We start from the raw sequence: 27,818 nt of genomic DNA on the forward strand, positions 1-27,818 counted from the left end.
GATGAAATACTTCATGCTGGGTCTTAATTCCTTTATTAGCTTTCAAAGAAAATGTTAAGTTTGTATACAACTACAAGTTCAGTATGGAAACTGAATTCCAGTATTAGTAAAGATCAAATTAGAAAGAGAAATAAAATAACTAAACTAAAAACTAAAAAACTAAAAAATTCAATATCCTTAAACATACTCTAACTTCCAACTTTATTACCTATCTATGTAGTGTTTGAAAAGAAAGATGATTTGAGTCCATATAACACCAATGTGGCAAAAGTAATAAAACAAAATTGCTTATCTTTAAAATAGGGTATTTGTTTTCCTGAATGTGCATATATGGAACTGTTGAAATGAGAAAGTAAGACACAAAAAAACCAGTCCACTTCTAACAAAATGTTATTTAAAAAAAAAAAGACAAAAGAAGGGTAGAGTTGTATTTGTGGGCAGACAGAAGAATTTACTGGGTGTGGCCTCTTGACCCATGCGTATCAAGGTCAGGAACAGAGTTGGTCACTGGAAATGGATCCTTTTTTATTCTTCTTACCGGTACCCTGGGCCTGGTTGGGCATAACCCTGGCTATATGGTTGACGATTGCGAGCATAAGGGTTAGATGTACCTGGGGGGGGGGTCACTGTGCTACCTGGGGGTGGAGTGTAGGCTGGACGGGGCTGGTAGCCAGGGCCTGGCTGGGAGGTTGGGGGCATGTTGTAATTAGTGGGCTGGGAGGGCTGGGAAGTGTAGTTTTGTGGGGGGAAAGTGCCCGGGGGGAACTGCTGGGTGCCTTGAGGCTGGGGCTGCTGTGGCTGGGGTTGGGGCTGTTGGGTCTGCTGTGGCTGAGGCGGCACTGCAAAGCCTGGTGCTGTGGCAGCAGCCTGGGTGGTTGGAGGGGTGTAGTTCTGAAACTGCTGCTGCGGCTGTTGCTGTGGGGTGTAACCTGCTGTATAAGAGAAAGGAAGACAGAAAAAAGAAGGAAAAACAGGTTGAACACCATTAAGTATCTGGCAGTGGCACTGCAGACACCTCACTGTAACTCCTTCTCTCATTATCAGCGCATCAGTTCCGTACCTTTGCACCTTGTGCGTTTCAGAACGTGAAGGTGGGCTGCCATACTGTTAGGAACCTTTCATACAGTAAAGCAAAGTAATGGTAAGTACAAGACACACACTCACCTGGGTACTGCACCCCATACTGCTGCTGTGGGGGGTATCCACCTGGAGCTTGGTACTGCTGGTACATCTGACCTAGAGGGACAAGCAGCAGAATAAGAACATGAGTGATGGGGACACCAGGGGAGACCTCTGGACCAATGAACCAATTCAGAACAACAATGTGCTTCTTCAAAGTGGTTTAAACAGCTGGACTAGATTATAGCACTTGAGGTGAAGTCTCTTGCTCAGAGGTAGAACCGCTTCCCAAGCTGGACCGAATTCCATGATCCTGAGTCCAGTGCCCATTATATGTCTTCCTCTCTGCAGAAGAGCTTCAGAAAACCAGGAAAGCAGCCATGAACAGGTCAGCTGCAGCAGTTCCTAATATAAATCATGAGTGCCTCAGAAAGACTAAATAAACTGATTAAACTAAGCTATTTAACTTAAAATATTTATCTTAAAACATTTTATTGCTGAAGGGTTTTGGCCCTTCATGAGACACAGGCTATTAAAAATGTACAAGAACCACGTTGTAGTAATTACAGCTCATTCAAACTTGCTTGTGATGATAATTGGTCGATATGACACACAATCCCCAGTAGCAGGCGAGGGCAAAAGGGGTAAAAAGTTGCCTGTCTTATAAACATGGCTGAAGACACGTTGGGCCATCCAAGTAGAGGTCATGCAGGATGGGAGACAGTATGTCAGCTTCCATCCATGTGCCCCATCCATCCTGCTACGTCCCTAGAGTCAGTCATCCATATGGAGCCTTCTCTCGAACCTGTCTCAGTCCTTTTCCCTGTTGGAAGCAATGCCTGGGACTCACTCCCCATACTGGATAAGAAGGGATAAGAAGCAATGTGTCATCTGGGAAAACACACAGGGACTCCAGCTGAGAGGGTAGTGCAGTCTGATAAGAATTTCCAACATAAAGCCTGTCAAGGGTGTGAATCCTAATAGAACACAGAATTCCCTGCAGTGTACACATTATGCACTCAGTGTTTTGATTTTTCCAAAACTGTTTCCCTTTGTTTTCCATAAAAAACAGGTCACCAAATAAATACTTTCCATCAGTGGTGCCAGATTGAGACACTCAATCATAACACACAGATAAAAGGAGGGGTGTTTAAAAAAAGGAAAAAAAAAAACCAGCCTCAAAACAAACAGTTCAGTAACGACATATTCAAAAAGTGGAGATAAAGACTGAACCAAAACCAATTCGCCCATTTCAAAAAAGCACAAAGGTAATCAATGTAAAAAAAAAAAAAACTGTGGTCCACACAAATCAAGACAAAGAGAAGACAGGGGACAGAAAACAGAGGAGTAGAATCAGTTCACCGTATAAAAACAGTGTTGAGGCCGATTAATATCAGATACTTCTGGGCAAAGAGCTGGCCACACTGACCTCCAACAGCATTACATCCTCTGCCTCGGCTACTAAAAAGAGAGCAGCAACTAATATGGTACACAAAATAAAACGAGTATTTTACAGAAGGGTCCATCATTTCATGGTCCATGCCGCAAAAATAACCATGCTTTCAGCTGTTACGATCCATTGCATTTTAGCATTTCTGCAAGGAACTGTCCACTCTGCACCTTCTCCTAGGTGGCCCAACTGGACAACACACAGTTTAGTCCATAGCCCTATGGTTCCACACACCTCTGCCATGTTTTCAGTCAACAGTAGTTGTATGGACTACTGAAGGTCCTCCTTGAGGAATTACTGGCTGAGCGACGGTATAGATTATATGGTGGATCAGTTTGATCACAGACAGGTCAGACCAGGCTCATGCTTATTGCAAACACAATCTCTGCCAAACAGCTGGAAAGCAAATTTTTATGAGTTTTTTGGTTTTTTTTTTTTTTTTTGAACGCGTAAAAAATAAATGCTTATGGGTATGTGATTTATGTTTCTAACATGCACAGCAGTCAAGCAATGAGAGTCCAAGTATGCTTTCCCTGTAAAATTTCAAAATTAAGCTCTCCCAGTATGAGAATGCAAAGGTAAAGACTTCATATCAGAGTGTACTCTCACTAAAATCCACTACATCTCTAGCTTAATGTTTTGCTTACTTTTGCAAATTCATTTACTGCCCTTTCTGGTGCCAAATAAGAATGAGTTACGCAACTCCTCCTGCTGTGAAAACATCACATTACAACAATACAAGTAGTAGATATTTCCCCCAAATAGGGAATTAAAAAATAATAAAAACAATAAGAACATTTAAGACGATGTCTATGTATCTCCAGAGATTTCCTGTAAGGCAGTTCTTGTGGAAAAGGATAGATTTGAGCAGGACCACTGGTCTTAGTTTTGCTGAATCCCGAAATAATCTTGAAATTGTTTTTCCATCTGCCATAGATAAAAATTCCCAGAATTTGCATCCAAATTGGGAAAAGGTAGGACATAAAGAGGGGAGGGGGGTTGCTTTATTTCTTCAGGTAAAATTTACACTCTTCAGTATGATAAGCGCAATAGTTTTATTCATACATTAAATTCCAAAAACAATAAAATGCTTTAACATGTACTCATACCTTGCCTTTCACCTTAATGGTGGTAGTACAACACCAGTACCCCATGAATATTTACTTGCCGTTCATTTAGGGGCAGCCATGTCTACAAAAAGCACTGACTGTACTCCTAGACAGGCACACAGATGCCATCAGGCAATCTATGAAATGCCTTTTTAGGGCTTATTTTTACAGTCTACAAAGTGACAGTGATAGAGAAGGATGATGATGACAGAATGTTCTCTTTTCTTCAGAATAAGAGAGTGATGAGGAGTGCGTGCACGCATTCGCTACTCTGGAGAACTGAACTGCTCTTGCCTGCTGACCAGCTGCTTTTCGGGATGTTTTCTTTGGAGCTCAAACAAATAAAGAAACCAGTGGGCTTCCAAAGCACATCACTTAATCAGGGCAGATTCACAGCACATGCCTGCAGCCACCTTGGACCATGCTGCTGACGTTTTAAGGGGTCGATGGTTAAAACATATTGAAGCTGTAGAAACTTCAGGCCCTGATTAGCTCCACAGTGGGGGGAGACATCAAGTAGCAATAAAGAGTAGGCTGTAAGAGATAAAGGTGTAAAATCTCAGGAAAATCATTCTTGTCAGAAACCCTGGAAGGTAAACAAATGCAAAATATAGATTTATTCACAGAGAGATGTGATGAAACTGAAAGCTGCTTAACACTAGGCACTGTAAACAGGGTTGAGGAACGTAGGGCTGAAGATAGATCAGCGCCGCCACCTGAAGAATTGTCTTTAGACACAGATTGTCCAAATAAAAACATTAAGGTCACCGTGGCTGAAATTCTATACAATGCATAAAACATATCCAGCGCAAAGAGAGTTTTAAAATTGTTACAGCCCGAGTGCTGGAAAGTTCATCAAACAAAGAAATGAAGGAATGCAACAAAAAAAGCCAAAATATCTGAAAGACCGAGGCACATATTCTCTGAATTTCAATTTCCAGGAATCGGGTTTCTCCCCCCCTCCTCTTAAACAGCGGACATAAACTGAATCAAGAGGCAGGAGATGGATGACAGAACCCTTCTGCAAGGCAAAGTTACTGGTTCCTGTCTGCCATTTCTCTGATGATCCTGAATGACAGCTCAGGACCATATTACACACAGACCAAAGGTGATCGGCAGTATGGAATGTGTGTTCCTCATTTTCCAGAGAGACAGAAAAAGCTGAAATAGTTACATAAGGCTTAAAGGGCCATCTCAACAGCAGGTCTAAATGACAATCTTTTCTGACAAGAAAACGGTTCCATGTGTCGCTACTTCTACCATCAGGGGAACATAAGGATAGCATTACTGAACCACTACTGTCATAATTATAGCTCCTTATAGACCATATCCAGAAGGAATGCTGTTGAAATGAGACAGTTATAATATTTGTAGGTGAACAACTTATGAAGCGCAACTTCTGAAACATTGAAGACTCTCAGAAACACATAAAAAATATTTAAAACTGAACACCAAAGGAAAGAAAGAACAGACAGGAGGACAGAGGAAGTCCAAAGGGAGCAAGGGTAGAGGGTAGTCATCAATATACAACGGTGTCTTTTTTTTTTTTTTAAATTTAAAAAAAAAAAGAAAAAAATTAAAAACCCTAATCCTAAGTCATATCTGAAGAAGTCTGATGGAGTCCTCAGGATTTGCTTTCATATGCTCCATCTTGTTTAGCTGGGCACTGAGCCATCAATCACATCACTGTTCCTGAGAACAAGATGGGAATAAATTATCAACATAGTCAAAAAAGAGAAGAATCATTCTCAGAGCAGTAAGCAGAGTTCCTGCATCAAATAAATTATGCCATCAGGACTTCACTGCACCTGACCTACAGACTTCGGTATCTGTACTGTGGAAACTCACCCGTTCTGTTCAAGTAGAGACATACTCAAACTTTTCCTATGTGGACACTGCAGGAAACCACCACCATTATTAAAACTATTCAACAGCCTCGACTGTAAAACAGATACTTTTCTTCTGTTTGTTTTTTGCGACTCAGTTTCCAGTGAAGCACAAGAGATTTGGTATTTAAACCCTAAATGATTCTAGTGGCTTGAGGTGAACCATACATGGTTTATAAAAAAAGGCCCATGAGTTTCATCTCACACCACAATGTAGTTTTAGGGATAAAAACTGCCCAAGTTCAATGAATGCAATATGAAAACATCCTGTCAGAAATTACTTTTGAATTATGGTATTTGTGGCAACAGTGCTCCTAGCAGAATGAGCACAGACGCCCCTCGCAGTCAGTCTTGCTGTTGGCAACTCTGCTCATTTCTGGCTTTGCCCTTTTATCAATTTCTCATTGATGCAGAGCAGAAAGTCACGGGGGGTTGGGTGTGGAGATAGAGCCGTCAGTAAGCGTTCCAACCCCTTCGCGTTCTCCAAACTTTAATGTCGCACACTTTTCAAAATGGATTGAATTGATTGTTTTTTTTTTCCAGTTGACACACAATATCCCATAATGGCAAAGTGAAAATACATTTTTAGGAATTTTATCAAATTTATATTAAAAAAAGATAAAATCTGCATTTACATAAGTAGTCAGACCCTTTCTTCAGTACTTAAGAGCACCTTTAACAGAAATTACAGCTGCGAGTTTTCTTGGGTTAGCTTCCAGCAGTTTTGCCCATTCTTCCTTGCAAATCCCCTCAAGCTCTGTCAAGTTGGATGGGGGTGACTGAACTCAATGCTCAGGTCTTTAGGACATTTACAGACTGTTGTCTTGACTGTGTATTTTGGATCATTGTCACTCAAGAAAGTGAATCTTCACCGTTGTCCAAGGTTGTGTGCGCTCTGGAGCAGGTTTCCTTCAAGGACCTCTTTGTGTTTGTCTCTGTTCATCTTTCCCTCAGACTCATTTCCTGATCCCTGAGAAGCATCCCAAAAGCATGAGGCTGCCACCACCATGCATAACCGTATGGATGATATTAACCAGGTCATGAGCAGTACCTAGTTGTTGCCAGACATGGCGTTTAACATTTAAGCCAATTTTTGTCTTGTCAGACCAGACAATCTATTTTTCCTCATGCTCTCAGTGCATTTAAGTGGCCTTTGGCAAACTCCAAACTTCTGTCTAGCCACTGTGCCAGAATCAAGAGAGACCTAATCAAGAGTGCTATAGACATTTGCTTTTCTAGCAGGTTCTACTATCTGTACACAGGAACTCTGTTAGAGTGGCCACTGGACAATTTGTAACTTCAATGCCCTTGCTGTCCAAATACCCAATTTGACAATAATGGAGACCACTGTGTACCTGGTAACCTTCAATGGAATGCAAATTTTTCTAAAATATTTTTTCCCAAACCTATGCACAGACACAATTCTATACTGGAGGTCTACAGAGAGTTTCTTAAACTTCTTGGTTTGGTTTTAAATATCATGCTTGGTGAAGGGTCTGAATACTTTGAATACCGAGTACTGTCAGTGAAGGATTTGAGTTTTTTTTTTTTTTTTAAATTTCCCTTTGTAAATGTGAGGTCTTGTGTGTCAACTGATGACCAAAAAAAAATCAATCCATTTCGAAATGAGTGCGGAAAAAGGGGAGGTATCCAAATACTTTCTGCAGGCACTATAAAGTGTCTTTTATGCAACTTGCCAAAAGCGATGGGCAAGCCTCTGACAAAAAAACTTAATCTCTCAATCAAAAAAAGTTTATTGGAACTGAAGTCAGGGGTAACACCTTGAACCAGAAACTGGAGGTATTTTGAACACCTAGACGCCTCCATGCACAATAGCTGACCCCGTGACAGGTCTATCTGAAGGAAGTGTGTAATTAAACTCATGTACTTCATGTTCAGAGTACGAGTAGGACATATCTGCACGGGTCACTTTTACACCTTCACTGTACCTGATTTGCAATAAGCACAGGAGAGATTAAAAGGAAAAAACCTCAAGAAAAGAACCAATATTCAGAAACCACTAGCATTATGACATGTAAAGGTTATTTATGTACATGGAGTCCATGTGGAAGTGTCACATGGTTAGAAATCATGGCAGAATCCACAATGTAACTTCAAGCCAAAACAGCAATTGTCAAAATGTATGATGAAGCTTTTGTATGGTTTAAGGCAGATGTATGGTTACTTCATAAGAAGTAAACATGGCGTATCCATGGCCACAGAATCAAACAATGGTCACTGAAGCCTGGAAAAAAGGAATTATCATAGCCAGACTTCCCTTGGGAATGACTTGAGTGATATTACAATTTACAGCCTGGGAGAAATAATCAAGACCACCTCAACACCTCCAGTATTGTACTTCTAGAAGAATGTTTAAAAAGCAGGTGATAAAATCAAGATCATAAAATGCACCAAAAGGACCTGGAAAGAGCACGCTTCCAAATGAAAACAGCTTTCCAATGGCTCCATCAGGCCAAGGCAACATGCTGCTTCACTAAATTTTCCTCTTTCCATTCCTGACTGTCTCCAGCCAAGTTGCTTCTCTTGCTCCACTAGGAGTGAAGAGGAGAGGAGGTGACCTTGGATGTGCTCCTCACATACTGCAGCTGAACATTATAGAGGTTTCATAATGTTCAGGCTTTTCTTCTGACAAGAAAAAGAGGCATCTCTGTATAATTGAAGCATATCCTTTAATTCACAAAACAATGTTCAGAAGCAGGGATGGAAAAAAAACAAAAATAAAGCTCTGAGATACATTAATATGAGATGACATTAATGTGATCAGTAATCAGTATCGGTTATGAGATACATTGTGAGATTTATTTTTTGTAAATCATGGTGGTCTCAGACGTGACAAGTTCTGCTAAAACAAATCTCATAAAACATTCCCTTTGACTAAATTCTTTTTTCATGTACTACTAGGACCAAACTAAAGTCTTCTGCTCAGACCAAATCTTTTCTTAACCAGTCACTCACCTGAAAACAAATCTGAGTCAAATGTATTTTTCTCCAGTAGCTATGGCTGTAACACACTTTAAACAAATGGTCTCATGATGCCAGCGTAAAGTGTTGAGGTACAAATTACTTTGTCTAATGACTCATTACATGTTGATTATCCACTTTAGGTTTAGTGAATAACAACTGTCATGGAGAAACTTTTTTCAACAGCCCAGAAAACAGTTTACTGATGTGAGCTGGCTGAAGAAGGCTAAAGAAACCCACAATTTTGGATTTTCAAAGTTGTAAAAAAAGGGGAAAAAAACTTCAATCTAAAATTTACAAGATGTATTTTGAATACCTTCTACCTACAAACGCCTGCAAAGGAGCAGCCTTAGTCTCCATTCACCGTTTCTTTCTGAGCTTGACTGGGGGGCAGAAACAGATCCCCTTCATGCTGGATGACCTGACACAATGTAGATCTCAATATCTTCATGGAGCATTCCAGCCATCAAGGGCATCACTTTTCCCCTTTACTCTTCCAAACAAACAGGTGGAAGCCAAGTTACGGAGCATGTTTTTCCTGCTTCAGACATGGTATCAGCAGTTAATTCAGCTATTTTCTGCACTTCTTTCCTCTCAGTAACATGTTTACTCACTCACACTTCCATAACAGTCTCCTTACTTTAATGTTTAACTTCTAATGCAACACACCCTGTGACATCAATGATACAATTTCAACTATCTAGAAAATTTAAATCTTCATTTATTGTGGAGTATGGCACTGATGTTAATTTTGAAGAAGTTTACATAAGGAGGGTTCTTAACTGAAATGCTTCCTTCTATGAAAGCATTTTATGCTTGATTATGAAATATGGCAACACCCTATAGCCAATGTCACCTTAGCTGGTCAGTTTTTAGTTTTCAGTTTACACACACACACACACACACACACACACACACACACACACTTTCTGAACCGCTTGTCCCATACGGGGACGCGGGGAACCGGAGCCTACCCGGCAACACAGGGCGTAAGGCTGAAGGGGGAGGGGACACACCCAGGACGGGACGCCAGTCCGTCTCAAGGCACCCTAAGCGGGACTCGAACCCCAGACCCACTGGAGAGCAGGACCCGGTCCAACCCACTGCGCCATCGCACCCCCGTTTTCAGTTTATTGTTTAGGAATTTCTGTAGCAGCTGCAGTGGAAAAAGCTTTGAGTAACATGGATGCCGCAACACATAGTGAAACACAATTCTTAAACTGGATGATGCACAGAATTACTCTGGCATAGCAAAGTAGTCTTTGCAAAACCACAGGTCCATTTTCATGCTAAGAAGGTGCCGATTGGGCCTGACAGGACCTAATGAGTGCACTGCTATCTGGTTTAAGGCACCGGGCAGTCATACATGGATGGGGGACCACACTACGGCTGACAGACTAAGGGAAAACACCACAACACCTCCAAGGAACAGCCGAAGCAATGGAAAGATGACATCAGTGGGCCAATACTGGGGAATTCCACAAAACTGAAATGAATGGAAAAATCTTAACGACTCTAGAAGTCCCATGAATCTAAAATCATCAACACTAGTTCATTCCCACAGACACACGTTTGTATGCGTATGTAGTTCATTCCCTGCGACACAGCCTACACCTTAAGACACCAAAACTACAACAAACAGTTCAGCTGGGACTGTGGGAAACACTTTCTTGTAATTGTAACACTTTATAAAATTATGTGGATTTCTTAATATAGTACACCTAAATCAGCTTTAACAAAACATTCCATTTATAGTGCAGTGAAGCATGAATTTGGTACTTGGACTAATGTGTTGCACATATATCTCTGTTTAAACTGACTGAGATGTCAGTCAGGGAGACTTTTTGTTTTGGCAGAGCGAGTAGAGGGGACTCGGTCTACATCCCTCTGCTGGCTCTTTCAGATGATGCTCATCCATCTGAATCACTACAGTTTCAAGGCCAACGACTGGTGAACAAGGGAGCGATGAAACTTGAGCTTGTTCCAGGCCCGCCTTGTCTCAGAAAGCTAAGGCAGCTGTGCAATCAAAGCCTGACATGGGCTCAAAACATGTCTGAGAGCATTTGACCTCACATGATCAGCAATTACCAACAAAAGAAATAACAATAGAAAGAAAAAAAAAAAAAAGGTATGGAAGTCATTACAATCAGGATTGGAACACAATCCCATAGAGCGGAATACAATGCTAAAAAATAATTTCTGGCCAAACGGGACAATGGGCTAAACTCCGACAGCACTATCTAAACATCTGGAATGTAATACACAGCACTTGAACTTGACCAGTGCACTACATCCATAATTTCTAGGATCATTACAGACATATGACTGGGGGGCTGAAACTTAAGACAGGTAGGCAAAGCTTACTATTCCTATTAGTACAATTAGCACATTAGGGAAAGCAGGTTATTGAAGCTTATGAAATGTTTACTATGGGTTACTGTGGTAACTAGAGCAATGTTACTGAATACTACAGGATGCAATACACAAATAAAACTGCATGGGTCACAAGTTATCGAAACCAAAAGCTAGAGAGTATATATTATATACCTTGTATACACTAGTATATACCCTCTATATATGCTCTTTGCTCAAAAACTGTTTGTTTATAACTTGTCTTAGCATCTTTATAGACTGCTGTATGCTGGTATATAGGAAACTACATAAAAATACTGACCTTGTGCAAAAGTAATACTGCCTCTCCTGCATCTGGTAAGCTGAAAGTAGCTTTGACAGGATCTGGGAATCAAGCTCCTGCAACACTTAAGTAATTAAACAAACAATCTGACCCTCTGTATGGTTAACAGGTACAACGTAATGCATGCAATCAGCAAACCTGTGCCAGGACAGCCTGGCTCTCCGCAAAGCTGTAGATCTATTGGACAAAACACAGATGGCAACACGGCAAAAGGCCCACAGACCAAAGAACAATGTTGTCTGGGTCAAGGAGTGAAGACTGAGAAAGAATCCCCCCCGAAGCCAAATCAATGCATGCCTCCACTGCCAAGGGCTGGTCTCTGAGACCTCACAGTGACATTAGCAACGTGGAAAGTGGAAATGGGAAACAGTCAATACTTACATCTCGGACAGGGTAGCAGCAAGTTACTTGGTTACTATGTGGCATTAAAAACATTATTTTGCAAGTGGAGATTACTTGAGTTTAATCATGATTTCTTGCCAATGCTCAAAGATGTCAATGTTTTCCAAGCTCTCAATGGTCACACACTTCTATTTTATGGTTTCATTACAATTTCAATTTGAGGAAATAACCCAAATGACCAAAAAAAAAAAAAAATAAATAAAAATTTGCAAGCCTGTCCAGACTGATGATTGTGCTCTCCCGGTTTAGCAAATATGTGGGTTTTTTTCTGCCTAAAGTCAAAGACTGTTATTAAAGACAGTGTCTAAAACAGATAAACTGACAGTAAAGCATTGTGCTTTGAAAAAATTTTCTTTAGAAAGCTAGACTTGGCTCACAGGAGACTGCACTTCACAAGGCCAACAAATTAAATACCCTCATTTGTCACAGTATTTTAGGAGAACAAATCTTTTTCCCTGTGTCATTGCTGCTGGAGAGCGTTTAATCTCCATGTGATGAACTGTAAGAGCAACAGTGCCTGACTAGAAGAGAAACCCAAGCGGAGTGCAACAAAAGGTCCAATTCACTGATCCCTCTAGTAAATACTTAATGAAAATGCCCAAGTTGAGCCAGAGGATAATGAGACCAAAAGACCCAGGGTACGATTGAGTTACCAACACTGGGGACATATCAAATTAAGACCCCCACCTGCTTTTGGAGAGAACGTGTAGCATTTATCATTCTCTGCTGAAGTTTCTGGTAGTGTGTGCCAACCATTCTACTGATGTTTCAGGAGAGCAAGCCAGCATTTTTCAGACGCAAGTTAGAGTGAGTGTGATTGATACAGTACTATTAACCTCATCAAAAATACATTTTGGCTCACTGTATTATGTTTCAAATACTATTGGAAAGATGTGGCTGAAGTGGTAATAACTGTAGGATGCTAAAATTACTGATGTCCATGGAGGACCACACCTTCCTTGTTTCAATCAATCTTCTACAGAGCCATGTGTATTTAGACTTCTCTTAGAGTCTTGTCTAGCACTACTTCATCAGGAGATACACTCAGATCAGATGTCTACCGGCTGGGGGGGGACTCAAGAATCATTCTACTGTACATCAGAGATGTCTCCGAGATTCCGTCTAGACTGTTATACCCACACAGGATACATGTGGCTCACAAACCATGTAAAATACTGTGAAACAATCTCACATCCCAAGAAAACCATCAGGAACCTCAAAAGAGGAATATCATTTACAGGGTATAGTTAGTATAGTGTAGGGACCATTGTTGACATGCTGACGTTTCCTTGACTGGTCAGAGGAAAAAAAAGATATCAAGCTTGGTGTTTACCCAATAGTCAAATTCTTTTTCCAGTCTGGCTTACTACAAGCCTATACCGTCTACCTGTAGACTTCAGTTCAGCCCTGGTCTACTACAAGATCGTGCATCTACAGACTTCCTTCCATCTGATCTACTACAGCGAGGCTATGAGCAGGCTCATACAACAAACTGCTGACCAGACCGAGGCTGTTTAATTCCCCACCTGGGTACTCACAAGGTTAGTGGTTTATAGTGCTTTAAAACTTGTTGAACTGCCTCCCTCCTGACCTACAGCCTTGTACAGTGGAACATTGGCTTCCAGGACTCTCGGTGTGGCGCAGGTAATTTTTATGCCGCATGCCCAAATTCCACAGGGCTCACAGAGATTCATTCAGGCTTAACATTTCCAGCTGTCAAGCTCATTTACTAATGAGTTTTCAATTTTCAAATCATCCTAGGATGGTAAGGATGAAGTAATAGCACACAAGTAAGATTAGAAAATAATCCTTTAAAATATTGTCTAAACATTGAAAACTTACTGAAGTACTGGAGTGTGTAGAACCAATGGAAAAGACAAGAAATTACTATTAGCAATGCTTGTCGACAACATACACAATTCTGTATTTTTTTCATTAAAAGGATTGAGACCACTTCTGAGAAATTCCTTTCCAAGTTCACCTTCAGCACAGAATTTCCACTGTAGAGACTTACATTACACAGGTGTACAAACAGCACAGCGAGTCACATTATGCTCATCGCCAACAGAGGGCTGGCTTTTCAGGAGGGGGGAGAAACACACACACACACACACACACACACACACACACACACACACACACACACACACACACACACACACACACACACACACACACACACACAGAGGACAACTCAAATTGGATGAGAAACTCAGGAAAAGCACAACATAGACATACATAGGTAAGAAAACACCACTAAACCAAAAGGGTCACCTAACCATTTTCCATTACATAAGCTGCTAAAAACCAATTTTGTTTTGCTGAAGAAAACAGGACGTGAGGTAATGATGAATAGTAATGACAGAAAAGTGAGAGACCACTATTGTTTACTTTGCCAAGAAGCCTTTAAAATGAAAGCTATGACATCACTATACCAAATGGTGACTGATTCAGCTTCAAGGCCACAGACCGATCACACAAAATGTAGTTGTAAAAAGACGTTTTGAACTAGTGGCTACTGAAGAAATGAATGATGAATCTGAGTTATAGGTGTGTTTGTTAGCAGTCACCCATTAATATAGTGAAAACCAGGGAAATGAAATTCTATCAGTGTGTGTTTCTAAATGACAAATCATGATGTATCAACCATTTCAGAAATTTCCCGTCAATTTGGGGGAGGAGGATTTTGATTTTAAAAAAAGAATTTCTTGTACAAGACTGAAAAACAAGAGAGTGCTCTGACCATCCAGGGTGGCAGGGGGGGCCTGCTGAACTCCTGTGTAGTGGCCTTGTGGCTGGGGGGGCACCCCAGGCTGATGAGCAGCTGAGGAGGAGGAGGCAATGCTGTCAGGGGTGCCAGAACGTTCCTCAGCAGTACCACTAGGGGGACCTAAAATGTGAGATGCGAAGGTAAGATTACATTCAGTAGAATCCACAGTGGCCCCAAAGACAAAACATAAGATCAGACTTCACTGGAGTTAGGGAACTGTCCACTTTGTAGCGAGGTATGCTCCTGCCCTAACCTTAACTTTAGGCATCATGAAGGCGTTGAGGAAAGTAGCACTGCTTGACTTCTCTGACAAACGTGCTGACAACTGATGCTGAGAAAAGGTCAATTGCTAAGGTAGATATAATAATTGTGCCCTTCGGCAGTCAGTCAGGTCTGAAGCAGAGAACAACATAGCCTTAATTTATTTTTTTCTGATCATTGTTATCACATCACTTATCAAATAGCAAAAGCAGAACCTGATCCTGTCTTGCGTGAATATCTGCAGGTCTACAGCAACCATACCTGAGGCCTGGTCCTCGGAGAGGCCGAATGCTGAGATCACATTCTTGCTGACCTCATCCTGGTTCTTTAATGGGTCAAAAGCAGACATACTGGCAGCACTGACTGGGACGGCCTGCTTCTGCGTGGAGTCTGGAGCCACAGCCTTCCCTTCCCCTCCATCCACTGCCTCTGCATGTGCACACATGCACATTTATACATGCAAACAAAATTTTTTTTCTTTTTTAAATCATGAGTGGAAAAAAAAATGTTATTCTCCTTCACGCTCCCTTTGCAAACACTTTAGAAGGAAAAGTCTGCGCAGTCAGTGGGCTTTTGAACAAACATCTTGCCCATCTTATTGGTGGTCATCCTCTGGAAGGAAGGAGCTATGCAGGTCCAACTGTACTGCCCAACCAGCAGCTGGGAGTATTTCAATCAAATCCTAAAATAACTTTCTCTGCAAATGGTGATTCAGCTCTTAATTGAATAAGCTAATCCCCCCCCCCCCACATCCTCACTTGAAATGTGGAAAAATCTCACACATATCGTAATACCCAAATAAAGGATGTTCAAATTTAATCAGGGCCTCTTTCACCCCATATTCCAAGATGAACACAAAGCCCACAGAATTGTGGTCCTACCCTTTGTATTCTGTGCAGTACACCTGGCAACTTTCCCAGCCACCTGGCCTCTGCAGACTCAAAACCCTCACCTACAGACATGATTTATTGTAACAGGACACCACTCCAGCACTTATGTGACGATCCAGTTCATACAGGAAGCAGTACATTCATCAGCCCAAAGTGCAGGCCAACACAGACCTGAGTGTGCCCACAATTATGGCTTGCTTTGGATGAGACAAACCCCAGGTGAAGAAAGCCTCAATTTTGCAGCAAGCCACAGGCAGCCCAGCACTCACCTATTCTTCTCTCAAAAAAAAAAAAAATGCTGCCTTTTGTCTTGGCATAAAACTCAACTCTAAGCCACCCTAGATAAAGGTATCATCTAAATTAACATTTAGATTGAAAAAACTGGTACTTAAGATCAGTTATTGGATTTCAAATTGTTTCAATGTATGGATATTACAAAGATGGTCTCTGGGCTGTCTATGCATGTGCATTTCTGAAAGTGTTTACAAATGTGCATAAATGAATTTGTATCATACGTATCTAAATATACGTATCTATATGTGGACCAGTAGACATGCGAGTATGAATGACAATATGAACACAGATATAGGTCTGTGCATGGATGTGGGTGTGTGTGTGTGTGTGTGTGTGTGTGGGGGGGGGGGGGGGGGGGTGGGGAATACCACTGTACATATGGCTCAAATTGAGGGGATGGCATCAATGCTATACCGCTGTCTGGCGCGCTGGTAGCCAGGCTAGGCTCTGCTGGTGGCTCTAGACTGTCCAGCAGACGGTTGACTTTGTTCCTCAGCTCGATAAGCTCGCAGCGCAGGTGCTTCACCTGGCTGGACTCCAGTGGTCGTGGCTGTCCATTCACTACAGAGAAAAGAAAAGTGATTGACAGAAGTCACAAAACCAAGCAAAGTATGGGGACACAGGCCATACCACAATGTAAGTTTTTTAGATGTTAAATCTGATGTACTGATAAAATTAAAGACTTCATCAGAAAAGCAGGCAGCGTAGCAGATTTTTTTAAAAAAAAAAAAAAACACTTGCTTATAACTTGAAGGTCACGGATTCAAAGAGGGGCCTTGTCTCAGTAATCCTGAAAAAGTTTCTTAGTTTGAATTGCGTCTGTAAAAAATATGTAGCTACATAGATGGGTGAAACTTTCATGTGAACTAAGGAGCAACATGATAAAGAAGAAACAAATGCATGGAGTGAAAAACAGGATCTTTGTGACCACTAGCAACTGTGATGATTATTTCACTTGAGGCTCTCATGCATCTCCAAACCTTTCAGAAAGGAAACACTTCAGAAATGGTGAAAGAATGTCTTTGAGGAGCTAATCCACCATATACAGTAACTTAATATCACAGAAACAAAAGGCTCTGTTAAGTGTATATGTATGCATATACATATACGCACACACACAATTTCAATAATCGTGTATCACGAGCAGGGCCACAGTTATCCAGAGTCTGTCCTGGAAGCACTGGGTGCAAGGATGATGTGAGCACACCTTGAATAGGACACCAGTCAATTGCAGAGTATGTGTGTATATAGAGATGCATACACATATTATATATGTATATACACACACACACATATGGTGCCCTCCACTAATATTGGCACCCTCAGTAAATGAGCAAAGAAGGCTGTGAAAAATTGTCTGTTTAATGTTTTGATCTTTTGTTACAAAATTCACAAAAATACTCTGCTCTTATGGATACACAACACAGGTTTATCCAGGGAAGAGAAAAAAAAAAAAAAAAAAATCTTTGTTAAATATATATATGTGCCACAATTATTGGCACCCTTTTAGTTAATACTTTGTGCTACCTCCCTTTGCCAAGATAAGGGCTCTGAGTCTTCTCCTGTAATGCCTGATGAGGTTGGAGAATACATGGCAAGTGATCTGGGACCATTCCTTCATATCGAATCTCTCCAGATCCTTCAAATTTCGAGGTCGATGCTGGTGGACTCACCTCTTCGGTTCACCCCACAGGTTTTCTATGGGGTTCAGGTCAGGGGACTGGGATGGCCATGGCAGGACCTTGATTTTGTGGTCAGTAAACCACTTTTGTGTTCATTTTGATGTATGCTTTGGATCATTGTCCTGCTGGAAGATTCAACCACGGCCCATTTTAAGCTTTCTGGCAGAGGCAGTCAGGTTTTCATTTAATATCTGTTGATATTTGATAGGGTCCATGATACCATGCATCCTGACAGGTCCAGGTCCTCTGGCAGAAAAAACAGCCCCAAAACATTAAAGAGCCACCACCATATTTAACCGTGGGCATGAGGTACTTTTCCATATGGTTACCTCCCCGTGTGCACCAAACCCACCTCTGGTGTTTACTGCCAAAAAGCTCCATTTTGGTTTCATCTGACCATAGAACCTGATCCCATTTGAAGGTCCAGTAGGCTCTGGCAAACTGAATATGCTTGAGTTTGTTTTTGGATGACAGTAGAGGCTTTTTTCTTAACTTGTGGTGATGTAGGTGATGGTGGATTGTATGGAGACTTTCTGACCCCTAGACGCAACTAACTGCTGCAATTCTCCACCTGTGATCCTTGGAGATTTTTTGGCTACTTGAACCATCTTCTTCACAATATGTTGAGACAATATAGACACACATCCTTTTCCAGGTTAATTCATAACATTTCCAGTTGACTTGAACTTCTTAATTATTGCTCTGATGGTGGAAATAGGCACTTTTCATGGGCATTTTCAATGCTTTTGTTATTTTCTTATAGCCACTTCCCATTTTCTGAAGCTCAACATCCTTTTGCCGTACATCACAGATATATTCCTTGGTCTTACCCATTGTGATGAATGACTAAGGGAATCTGGCCTATATGTTACCTAATATTTATACCCCTGTGAAACAGGAAGTCATGGTTGAACGATTTCCTGTTCTCTGTCACCCAGGTATACTAAAAAATGTAAAATATCTATGGGAATATACTTCAAATATATTTTTCTTATATGAATTCATAGGGGTGCCAATAATTGTGGCACACAAATCTTTTTTTTGTTGGATGAACCTGTGTTGCACTTGCTATTGTTTGATATCCATGAGAGCAGAGTATTTTTGTGAATTTTTTGAAAAGATAAAAACATTAAACAAAGAATTTTTTTACAGCCTTCTTTGCTCATATTTACTAAGGGTGCCAATGTTAGTGGAGGGCACTGAATATGAATAAACAACTGCAAAAGACAGATGGGGAAAGTGTTCAAGTCTCAGCCAGCTAAACTATTACACTTGTGAAATACACCCACTGAGAGAGGTCAACTGGAGAAGCTGAGGAATTAATCTAAAATCCTGACTGTAAAGCTTACTTTTCTCCAGCCCCTAAATTAGTACAGCGCCGTTAGTCTCCACTTAACGCGACCTGCATGAACCACACAGACAAGAGCTATTCTGTAGAAATCAGCCATCTATCTTGGTGATTCAATGCAACCGTATTGTTTGCCAAGGAAGTGCAGCTTTGAGCCCTGTGATGACAGATGAGGAAAACAGGAACAGTCTGAGCCAAGAATTTAACAAAACACACAGCAATCTCTCTGTAATAATAAAAAAAGAAACGTTCATGGAAAGGTCTAAATCATAATAAAACCAAAATCATCACAGCCAAAACGCTACACACTTTAAAAGACTGATTTTAAAATATTCCCAAAAAAAGAGCAAACCTCATCTGACTTTCTGCTTTTGGAATTACAGTAGATGTTTTGTCAAACACTGTCATTGAAATTGTTATTTCAAAAAATCAACTGTGTGTCTGAAATGTGCTGGGGTAAGTGTTGCCTTTGAACTGATTGCCAATTCACACCCAAAACATCAGGTTTCCTATCAGAATGTTACACAAAACAGGAGAATGGTGACGGACAAGCCTACATTTTTATCCCATTCCAGCATCCAAGGAGCTTGACATCTGGAGTCAGAAAATATTGCATCACCCCTCCATGGGTTTAGATGGAAGTCAAAGTCAAGGAAATGGGCCACCTTCCATGGCGTTTCAATGCACAAGGTCTCGCTCTCCGGAGTTTTCATGACCAGACCCCTTTGTGGTTTGGAACAGACGTGTCTTAAATACTGCATCAAGCACATTAGCATCTTACAAGTTTGTTTATGGTCACCTCTACTTAAAACCACAGCACCACATAAAGAAAGAAAAACAGAAATAAAAATAATTGGTCTGAGGCAGGGCAACAAGGAGGTACATTCTAAGTAAAGCAGAAACCCAGACATCTCAAACAGGGCCAGTCGATGCCCTAAAGCCAAAACCACAGGGACCCACTCAACATCCTTGCAGTTGGGCCTGAAGTGAGAGAAGCTGCGGTCATCACTGTTACATGCAAATGATTCATGACAGGACACAAAAACAAAACAGCAGAATGGTTCACTCTGCAATACAATATTCTTTCTTCCTTTGTTATTCCAGGCTGTATAGTTATCAACACCACCTTAAAGAGATATGCTGAGCCCTCATACAAGCCCCTCCCCCCCCCGCTATAACAGTTAATGAAAATATGCACTTTTTCATGTAATGGTCTTAACTGTAACAGCATTACATGATAATTCTACTTCCACACATGTCCTTTGTACAATCTTGACAATGATGCAGCGCACAAATGCAGTCAAGCCCACATCTCTTAACTCCTCTCTCCATAATTGTGCAGTCATTCAATAGAGCAATGGAGTGGTTACAGCTGATGCCTTTGCAGGCAAAGGTCAGAGATTCAAATACCCCTCTAGCTGTAGTACTCTTAAGCACAGTACTTCCTAAATTACTCCGGTTAAATTACCAAGCTGTATAAATGGGTAAATAAGTAATGTAAGTCGCTTTGAAGAAAAGCATCAGCTAAACAATATAAATGAATAAATATTTTTTGGTAACAAGAAAATTATAAAACACAAACTCATTTTTAACTTTTATATGCCGAAAACTATTCTTAGGAGAAGGCAGCATGGGAGAGCTACTTTCTTTTCCAGGGTTAGTACCTTGGGTACTACTGAGAGAAACGATGAAACACTCATCAGCAATGCTATACACAACCTCAAAGAGCATAGCATGCACATTTTCTGCAGAATGCCAGATAGAGGCAGTGACCTTGAGCACTAATTTTTACGTCAAAACATGTTATTAAAATGTCTCATACCCTGTAACTATGGACCACTGTGACCCTGCACTGAACAAGCAGTTATTGATATTGAATGAAAGAAAAATATAACATTAAAAGCTAGATAATTTGTCACAAACATTTGCATCATCATATACAAAAATACCTTTTATTCTGGAATTTTACTTTTAGGTGACACTTTTCTTCCAAGATCCAGTCCCCCCAACCCCCAATGAAATACTGATATTTCTACATCCTTATAACAAACCACATTATGGGAGGAACAGGTGTATAATTTTTAAAAACACAGCGTTATCTCCAAAAAAAAAAAAAATTCCAGTCTAAAAATTCTACATTTTCAAATATTAAAATACAATAAAATTCATGGTCTTCTCTCCAATAACGCAGACCTGCTCTGTTATATTAACATAATTCTTCCACTCCCCTTTATGTTGGCACACAGCTTGCTCATCTGCGAGACTGGACCTCGTCTGAGAGGCCTCCCCTGCAAGCAATAACCCAAGAAGTAGACTATGAAGAACACCATCCATAATCCCCCCTCCCATTTAAACATATGCAGGGAGGGTTAAGCACATCACGAAAACAGATGCAAATAGTCATGGCTCTAATCATTACTCGAGCATGTTAAGATTCTCTTGTGGCAGGACACAAACCTCCATTTGGAGAATTGATTGCTAAGAAAGAACAGTTCTCCATATTGTTCCCCCCCCCCTTCTTCCATACCAAGTCTCTTAAGTGTTTTAAGGAGCAGAGAACATGATGGAATTTTCAGAACAGCCTAGGGACCTGCAGGAAAGGGAACAACTAGCAATCACTGCAAAGACATCCATTAACTCTCTATAGCGAATGTTAAGTCTGCAGTCAATCCACAGGATTTTAAAAGAGCTCTCACCATAATGTTGCTTGCCCTCCTTACTGTGGCACTCCACAGCTAAAATGGAGTGGCCCTGTGTACGACACAAAACACCAAGACACCAAATACTGTAACATTTAAGTGTGGCCATGTTTGTGGTATGGTGCAAGACTGGGCACAGGTGAAGCTCAGATGGTTCTCTGCATAAGGATTTTCACTCAGGTTTGGAAGGGGAACCTGAGCCCAAGAAAAATCACCTCTTACCCCCAGGACTCTGTGCTGTGACAAACCACCAAACCTGGTAGGTGGCCATCCAAACACACTGCTCCGAGACCTCCAGCTCCAATAGAGGCAACACAGTTCGTGGCAGCCATCTCTCCCTCTACTTCTCATTTGTTCCATAGCAGCCGCCACTCCACCCAAGAGTGTGCAGAGTTGGTGGAAAGCAGTCCAGACAAGCACTGAAGCTATTCAGGGACGTGTGACACAAGCCCACTGGAGGAAGCCATAGAGCCAGAAGTCAAAATGGAAAGATTCCTGTCCCAGAGCCACAAAGATGTGCCCTTGTAGCCTTTCACTACAAAGTGGTTTCTCCTCTCTCCATAACCATTTGTTTTTCACACAACATTCATCATAGAGCACTTTTCAGAAACATCTATTCAATAAAACTCAACTTATGCCAGCCAGGTTGGCTGTGATGGACTATGTATGCAGCCTCATTCATTTACATTCTTTTTTGTAGCAACTCCTACAGAACATTTCTGCACTCAAAATGATGACAGAAGACCAGTGTAAAAGTAAGAGGTTTCAGAGTTACAAGCGGTGACTGATGTCTATAATGTGTATGTCTGTTAAACTTTTAAATTAGATACAATATACATCATTCCACATAATCCGTTTTCCACTTTTGTCTTGAATATAGAAGATATCCAGCATTTAAAAAAAAAAAAAAAAAAAAAACCAAACAACTTTTCTCTGCAATTTGCAATCAAAAGTGGTTTCACATCTTGAATACATTAATCTTTCAGATTCAAAGAGGCCGACATTAAGCCATGAAAATTGGTCCAGGAAAGCAACAGAAGCCCAAAAATGCATGACATGAGCATGGCTGTTAACACCCACAACCATTCAATCACTCCAGATGTTTCAGCACAGGATAGAGGTCAAGCCCCAAAAGTTTAACAAAGACCCTAGACTACAGTGCCACTTTAACAGTCAGTACAGGATCATCACAGAGGTGAGGACTAATTAGAAAGTGACCAGAGAATCCATATCCTTCCCCATACAAGAGGTCCAATCTTGTGAGGGGGTGGAGCTGGTTCTAGCCACACAAGACTCACATGCAGGCCCACGTGAGGTCATAACTGCAGCACGTGCCGACTTTCTCTGGAAAACTGTGACCCTGCCAAACTTCCACGGTGGAATAGTCTCCTGAAAAAATATTTCTTTTTCTTTCCTATCCTTTTTAAAACCTTCCTAATATATATCTGCAGGACTATAAATGAAAGCAGAGTCAAGTGTTGACAGCGCAGGAAATGACATCATGCTACCAGGGGAGAAGAGTGAGGCACACCCACTTCAAAGCAGACTGGAGGTGAACAAAAATAATTAGATAATAGAGGCCATACAAGCTTCTCAATCCTCAGTTCTGGTCCAGCTTTAGCTAAATGTATGGAATGCAAATGCAATCACAACATTCCACAGCACATAATCATATGCACATGCTCATATTTGGTGGCAATTGTCAGCTCAGAAAAAATTCTCAGACTGTAAAATTCCCACTGAACTCACAAAGCACTGGTAGTTATCACTATGTTCTTATGCATTACCTTAAAAACTTTACACAAGGGCATACAGCAGCAGCACACTCTCTGTCCTACAGAGGTTAGATTCACTTATGTTCTGTGAGAAAACCCATCTTGAACATCTTCACTTCTAATGAATTCACTTCAGGATCAAAAGTGATGCTTTACAACACTGCTTGTAACATACAGCTCAAATAAAACCACACAGAATTATTACCACTTCTAAAAATGTGAACCTGTGAATTTCACTTCCCAGACTGTACCAGGAAGCAGATTTCTGGCTCATGCCTGAAGGAGTGCTACAAGGTCAAAATAGATCAGTAGCAGCAGTTCATTTCCTAGGGCTAAATCCACCACCACTTCAGTCCTTCCTTCCTGAAGAGAATCCTTTAACTCCATATTTCCAGGAGTGGCTCCATAAACTGACCCCAATGCAAGACAAGGACAGTGGGGGGGGGGGAACTAAGAGAAATAAGTGAAAATGAGTGTGTGATGAATGCATATTTGCCTTACAATTAAATTATTTAAGAATAATGCGGATAAATGCAGAAAACTGCACCCAACGCAAACTGCTAAAACTATCAATGTACTGTGTAAAAACCTAGAGGGGAAAAAGGCACAAACTATGTTAGAATCTTACATACAGTAAGTAAAATAAACCAGGCTATATACCCAATTTCCTGTGCCAGTGTTACATTGCTTGTAATTCTTGTTCTTAACGGACAAGTGGAAAACAGAAGGTGCCCCGCCCCCACCGTGTCAAATGGAGCTCTGTGTTATTTAGTACGCATCTAGGAGCAAAACCAAGGCTCCCGAAAGGAATACCTCAGGCTTACGATTCTTTGTAGAACACTGCTTTGCAGGTCATTGACACAAGTTACCAGTGTGCCTGGGATAAAGGATGGAGAACTGTAGAAAATGATTTTCTTGCGAGTCAGACTTAAAAACAAGAGTTCTCACTATTTTTAATATGAAAACATTAATGCAATTTCAGTAGAGGAAAAAAAAAATGTGGAGTATAAGCCCCCCCTGGTGGTATGTTCAAAATTTTCTGCTGTCCTATCAGAAAGTATCGAGGGGCGTGGGCCTTACCGAAGAGTGTCAGTTTGAGTATCCTGCTGCACTGGATGGCAAAGGAGAGGTCAGAGCTGTCAAAAATTGTGATGAGGTCATCATCTGCATAAGAAGTGACATTGAGATAAAGGGAATGAGGGGAACAGCTGTGAATACAAAACCTCAATTATTCAGCCTGCAGAGTACAAATACTGTGCTACAGGCAATCTTTCATGTGCTCAAAACAACCAAGAAAAGGCCTGTGCTGAAAAGCAGTAAATGAAAACAACTGGATTACGCCAAGCCGGTGCATCAATTATGGAAGTAAACTCTACTATAACTTTTAAAGCTTCACATTAAAGTTATTTTCAAATGCTATGAACCAACTACTTCTATAAAGATTACCGTGGTGAGCAAACCACCAATAACAACTGCAGCGGCTCACACACATATGGCCCTCATAACTGCAGTGTGCCCACCTTCATCCTTGTACTTGATGGTGACCTCATCGCAGCTCTGCAGCTTGCCCCGGAAGACTCGCTGCATCATGAGCACAAGCTCATCGTAGGTAATGTCCTCATTGTGGATGGGGATGCGCCGGATGTCGTCACCCAGCTGGGCCTTGATGATAAGCTTCCCACTGAGGTCCAACTGCCCGTTCATGGTGACCCACTGGTTTGGCTGAGTGCACAGCTGGTGGTTTTTGGAAGAGCAAGGATTCAACAATCAAAGTATCACAACACACTCACAAAAAGCATGTATATACTAACCTAACAACAAATCTCCTGGACAGCAGTATGTATGCAGGCCTTAGCTCCAATTTCTTGTACTAATGACTCATTAATAATATCTATAACATTAAAAATACTAATATTTTTGACAAATTTAAGTATTTTACTTCCATGTTTGTTCAGGTATAGCAGAGAAATGTGTCCTGACATGAGCCATGTAGAAGAAAAGCACAGGAAAAGGTTTAAAGGTATCCGTTTGTTTAAAAATCACATTTGAGAGCTCTTAGCAATGCAGTCTTGCAAAAAAAAAATATCAGCTTCAGCATGGATGAGAACTTTACACAAATTAAGTCTACTCCTAGTTTCATAAACAGCCAGATTCATTTCCACATGACAGACAGTGAGAAGCTAAAGCAAATTAAGCACATTAGACTTGTTTGTCAGAACAGAAGTGCTCAAAATACAAAACTTTATTTTTGTGGGGTAAGTAAACAATAAAAAAGTGAACAAAATCAAACCCTTTCAACTAAGCACATCCCTTCCATAGTCTTAACATGCTGTAAGAAGCAACTAACCTGTATTCTGGCATATCTGACACATATCACACTGAACCTTCCCCTGCTTACATGCTGCTGTCAGGAATTTAAGGGCTGCCACTTTTTGCAGTCCAAAGTTCAGAGGTTACAGGTGAGGTGGCTGAAAGCATCAGCTTAATGCGGACCCTTCATTCATGGGAAATGAAAATGCCAACCTATTAGACCTTTGGTATTAAACGTTAATTTATAAAACTGCATTTAATTTGTCTAAATGGATTACGTGTTTTTCTTTGTCTTTCTAAAAACGTTTATTTCAAATAAGAGCAGCAAAAGTACTACATCTGCTCAACTGGACAGTTTTTTAAACCTGCAGAAAGTAACCTCCTGAGAGCCATCCTAAATTCTATCCAGTGTAGAGGACTCAAATGGCCTAGAGTATAAATAAGAGTTCTAACCCACCTATGGTGTTATGTTATACTACATGTCTGGGGTTGGTGCTCTATATATAATAATATTATGTAATATTATTATTATTATTATTATTATTATTATTATTATTATTATTATTATTAATAAAATACACATTTCTAGAATTACAAGAAATGCATCCAAAGCCTTTTTTGCTGGATCTCAAGATAGTTGCAGTGTAAATAAAATGAAGACAAAGAGCCCATTCACACTCAGATATTGTGGTGAGAACTCTTGACAGTACACCCTCATTCCCCGAACAGATTTTTTAAAATAATCTCGTCAAAATACCTGCAAAACCAGTCTGCTGACATCAGGCGTCACCCTAAAGGCCATGAGTCACTGTGCCCCAAGCTGTCATCCTGCCACGCCAGTCACCCAGCTATTTCCGCCATGGAACTGACAGGTGCACAAAGGACTAAAACGATGGATTTAATTGAAAAGTAACTTCAAGGTGACATGCGACCCATGACACTGCTCAAGAATGGCCTCTGAAGGTCACGTTTATTCCTTTGGCTGATGCTTTTCTCCAAAGCGACTTAATGTTAAACTACTTGCAGGTATTCACACATTTATACAGCTTGATAATTTTACAGGACCTATTTAAGGTTAGTACCTTGCTCAAGGCTTACTGGAGGTGGGATTTGAACCCGCAACCTTTGGGTCCAAAGGCAGCAACTCTAGTAACCTCTACACTACCAGCTGCCAGGCTCCTCCCCTGAAAAAGGAGAGATGTACAGTCCAGAAGCAGACGATGACTGCAAACAGTGCAATACACGACACCTCTGCACGCCACCGAGTGCAGAAAGTCTTCATCCTCTGGATGCTAGCTGTTCATCCTGAGTCTCAGCGGTGTAATGTGGTGTACACTGGAGTAAAGACTGAGCACTGTCCGTCCTGCATTCACACAGACACACCCAGGCTGTTGAGCACGAAGCCCCAGGCTTGGCCCAAGGAGCTGCCATAACGGAAGATAGGGCATGGGAATCTTCATCAAAGGCTCCAAATTACAGGCCAAATGTATTCAACGTCAACTGTGCGGCCACTTCGGCGCGTTATACTTGTGTGAGTAAAACCAGAAGGATTATCCAGCTCAAAAAACAGGCCATTTCGCATTTCCCGTTCTCACTTGCCAAATTAGGAACCCGTTCGGAAAACCACGAAAACAAACCAGTCTCATTCAGAACATCGACTTCCTGCTAAATTGTGAACCCTCTCCTTTTCTCTCAACCGCTGATCGGCGGGCGCATTCAGCGCTTGTGCTTGTGTCCTTTTCAAAAACGCAACTACGTATCCTTATGTCACTTACCCTCACAAAAAAAAAGTCTCTGCTCTGGTTAGAACGTATTTAATTCCACGTCAGACTGAGGTTTGTTTCATACACAGAGAGTTAGTTACACGTCACGAGGAACACGCGTTTCGTTTCCAAATTCCAGAATCAGACGAGAATGACACGCGCACACTGTCACTACTACTACCAGTGTGCACGTGTCGATATTAGCCACAGTCTGTTGACCGAATCGCACACTCGGTATCACGCGCCCAAGTCAAGGTCCCCATACCTGTAGCAGCGGTCCGACGGATGCCGAAGCGCTCAATACTCCAGCACAAGGCGGCCCCGGCAGCTCGTGTCACCAGGAAGTTGGTACCCGCGACCTGGACGTGGCACGCGGCGCCGCG

General features: G+C 41.2%; 1 protein-coding gene across 2 annotated transcripts; it reads right to left on the minus strand.

Annotated features, from left to right (window-relative positions):
• Window positions 1-17: 17 nt before the first annotated feature.
• On the minus strand, window positions 18-27,818 carry tfg (trafficking from ER to golgi regulator). 2 transcript variants are annotated; one of them, XM_018750022.2, is made up of 8 exons: window positions 27,701-27,818; window positions 24,883-25,096; window positions 24,443-24,526; window positions 16,273-16,419; window positions 14,936-15,103; window positions 14,387-14,533; window positions 1,165-1,236; window positions 18-929 (listed from the first exon to the last, which is right to left on the minus strand). In XM_018750022.2, exons 2-8 carry the CDS (start codon window positions 25,064-25,066, stop codon window positions 535-537), a joined length of 1,197 nt encoding a protein of 398 aa, XP_018605538.1. In that variant the 5' UTR covers window positions 25,067-25,096; window positions 27,701-27,818; the 3' UTR covers window positions 18-534. The 2 variants fall into 2 exon arrangements, with proteins under 2 accessions (XP_018605538.1, XP_018605537.1); XM_018750021.2 differs by having other exon boundaries at window positions 18-932.

Source organism: Scleropages formosus, chromosome 1 (assembly GCF_900964775.1).
Source record: "Scleropages formosus chromosome 1, fSclFor1.1, whole genome shotgun sequence".
Lineage (NCBI taxonomy): Eukaryota > Metazoa > Chordata > Actinopteri > Osteoglossiformes > Osteoglossidae > Scleropages > Scleropages formosus.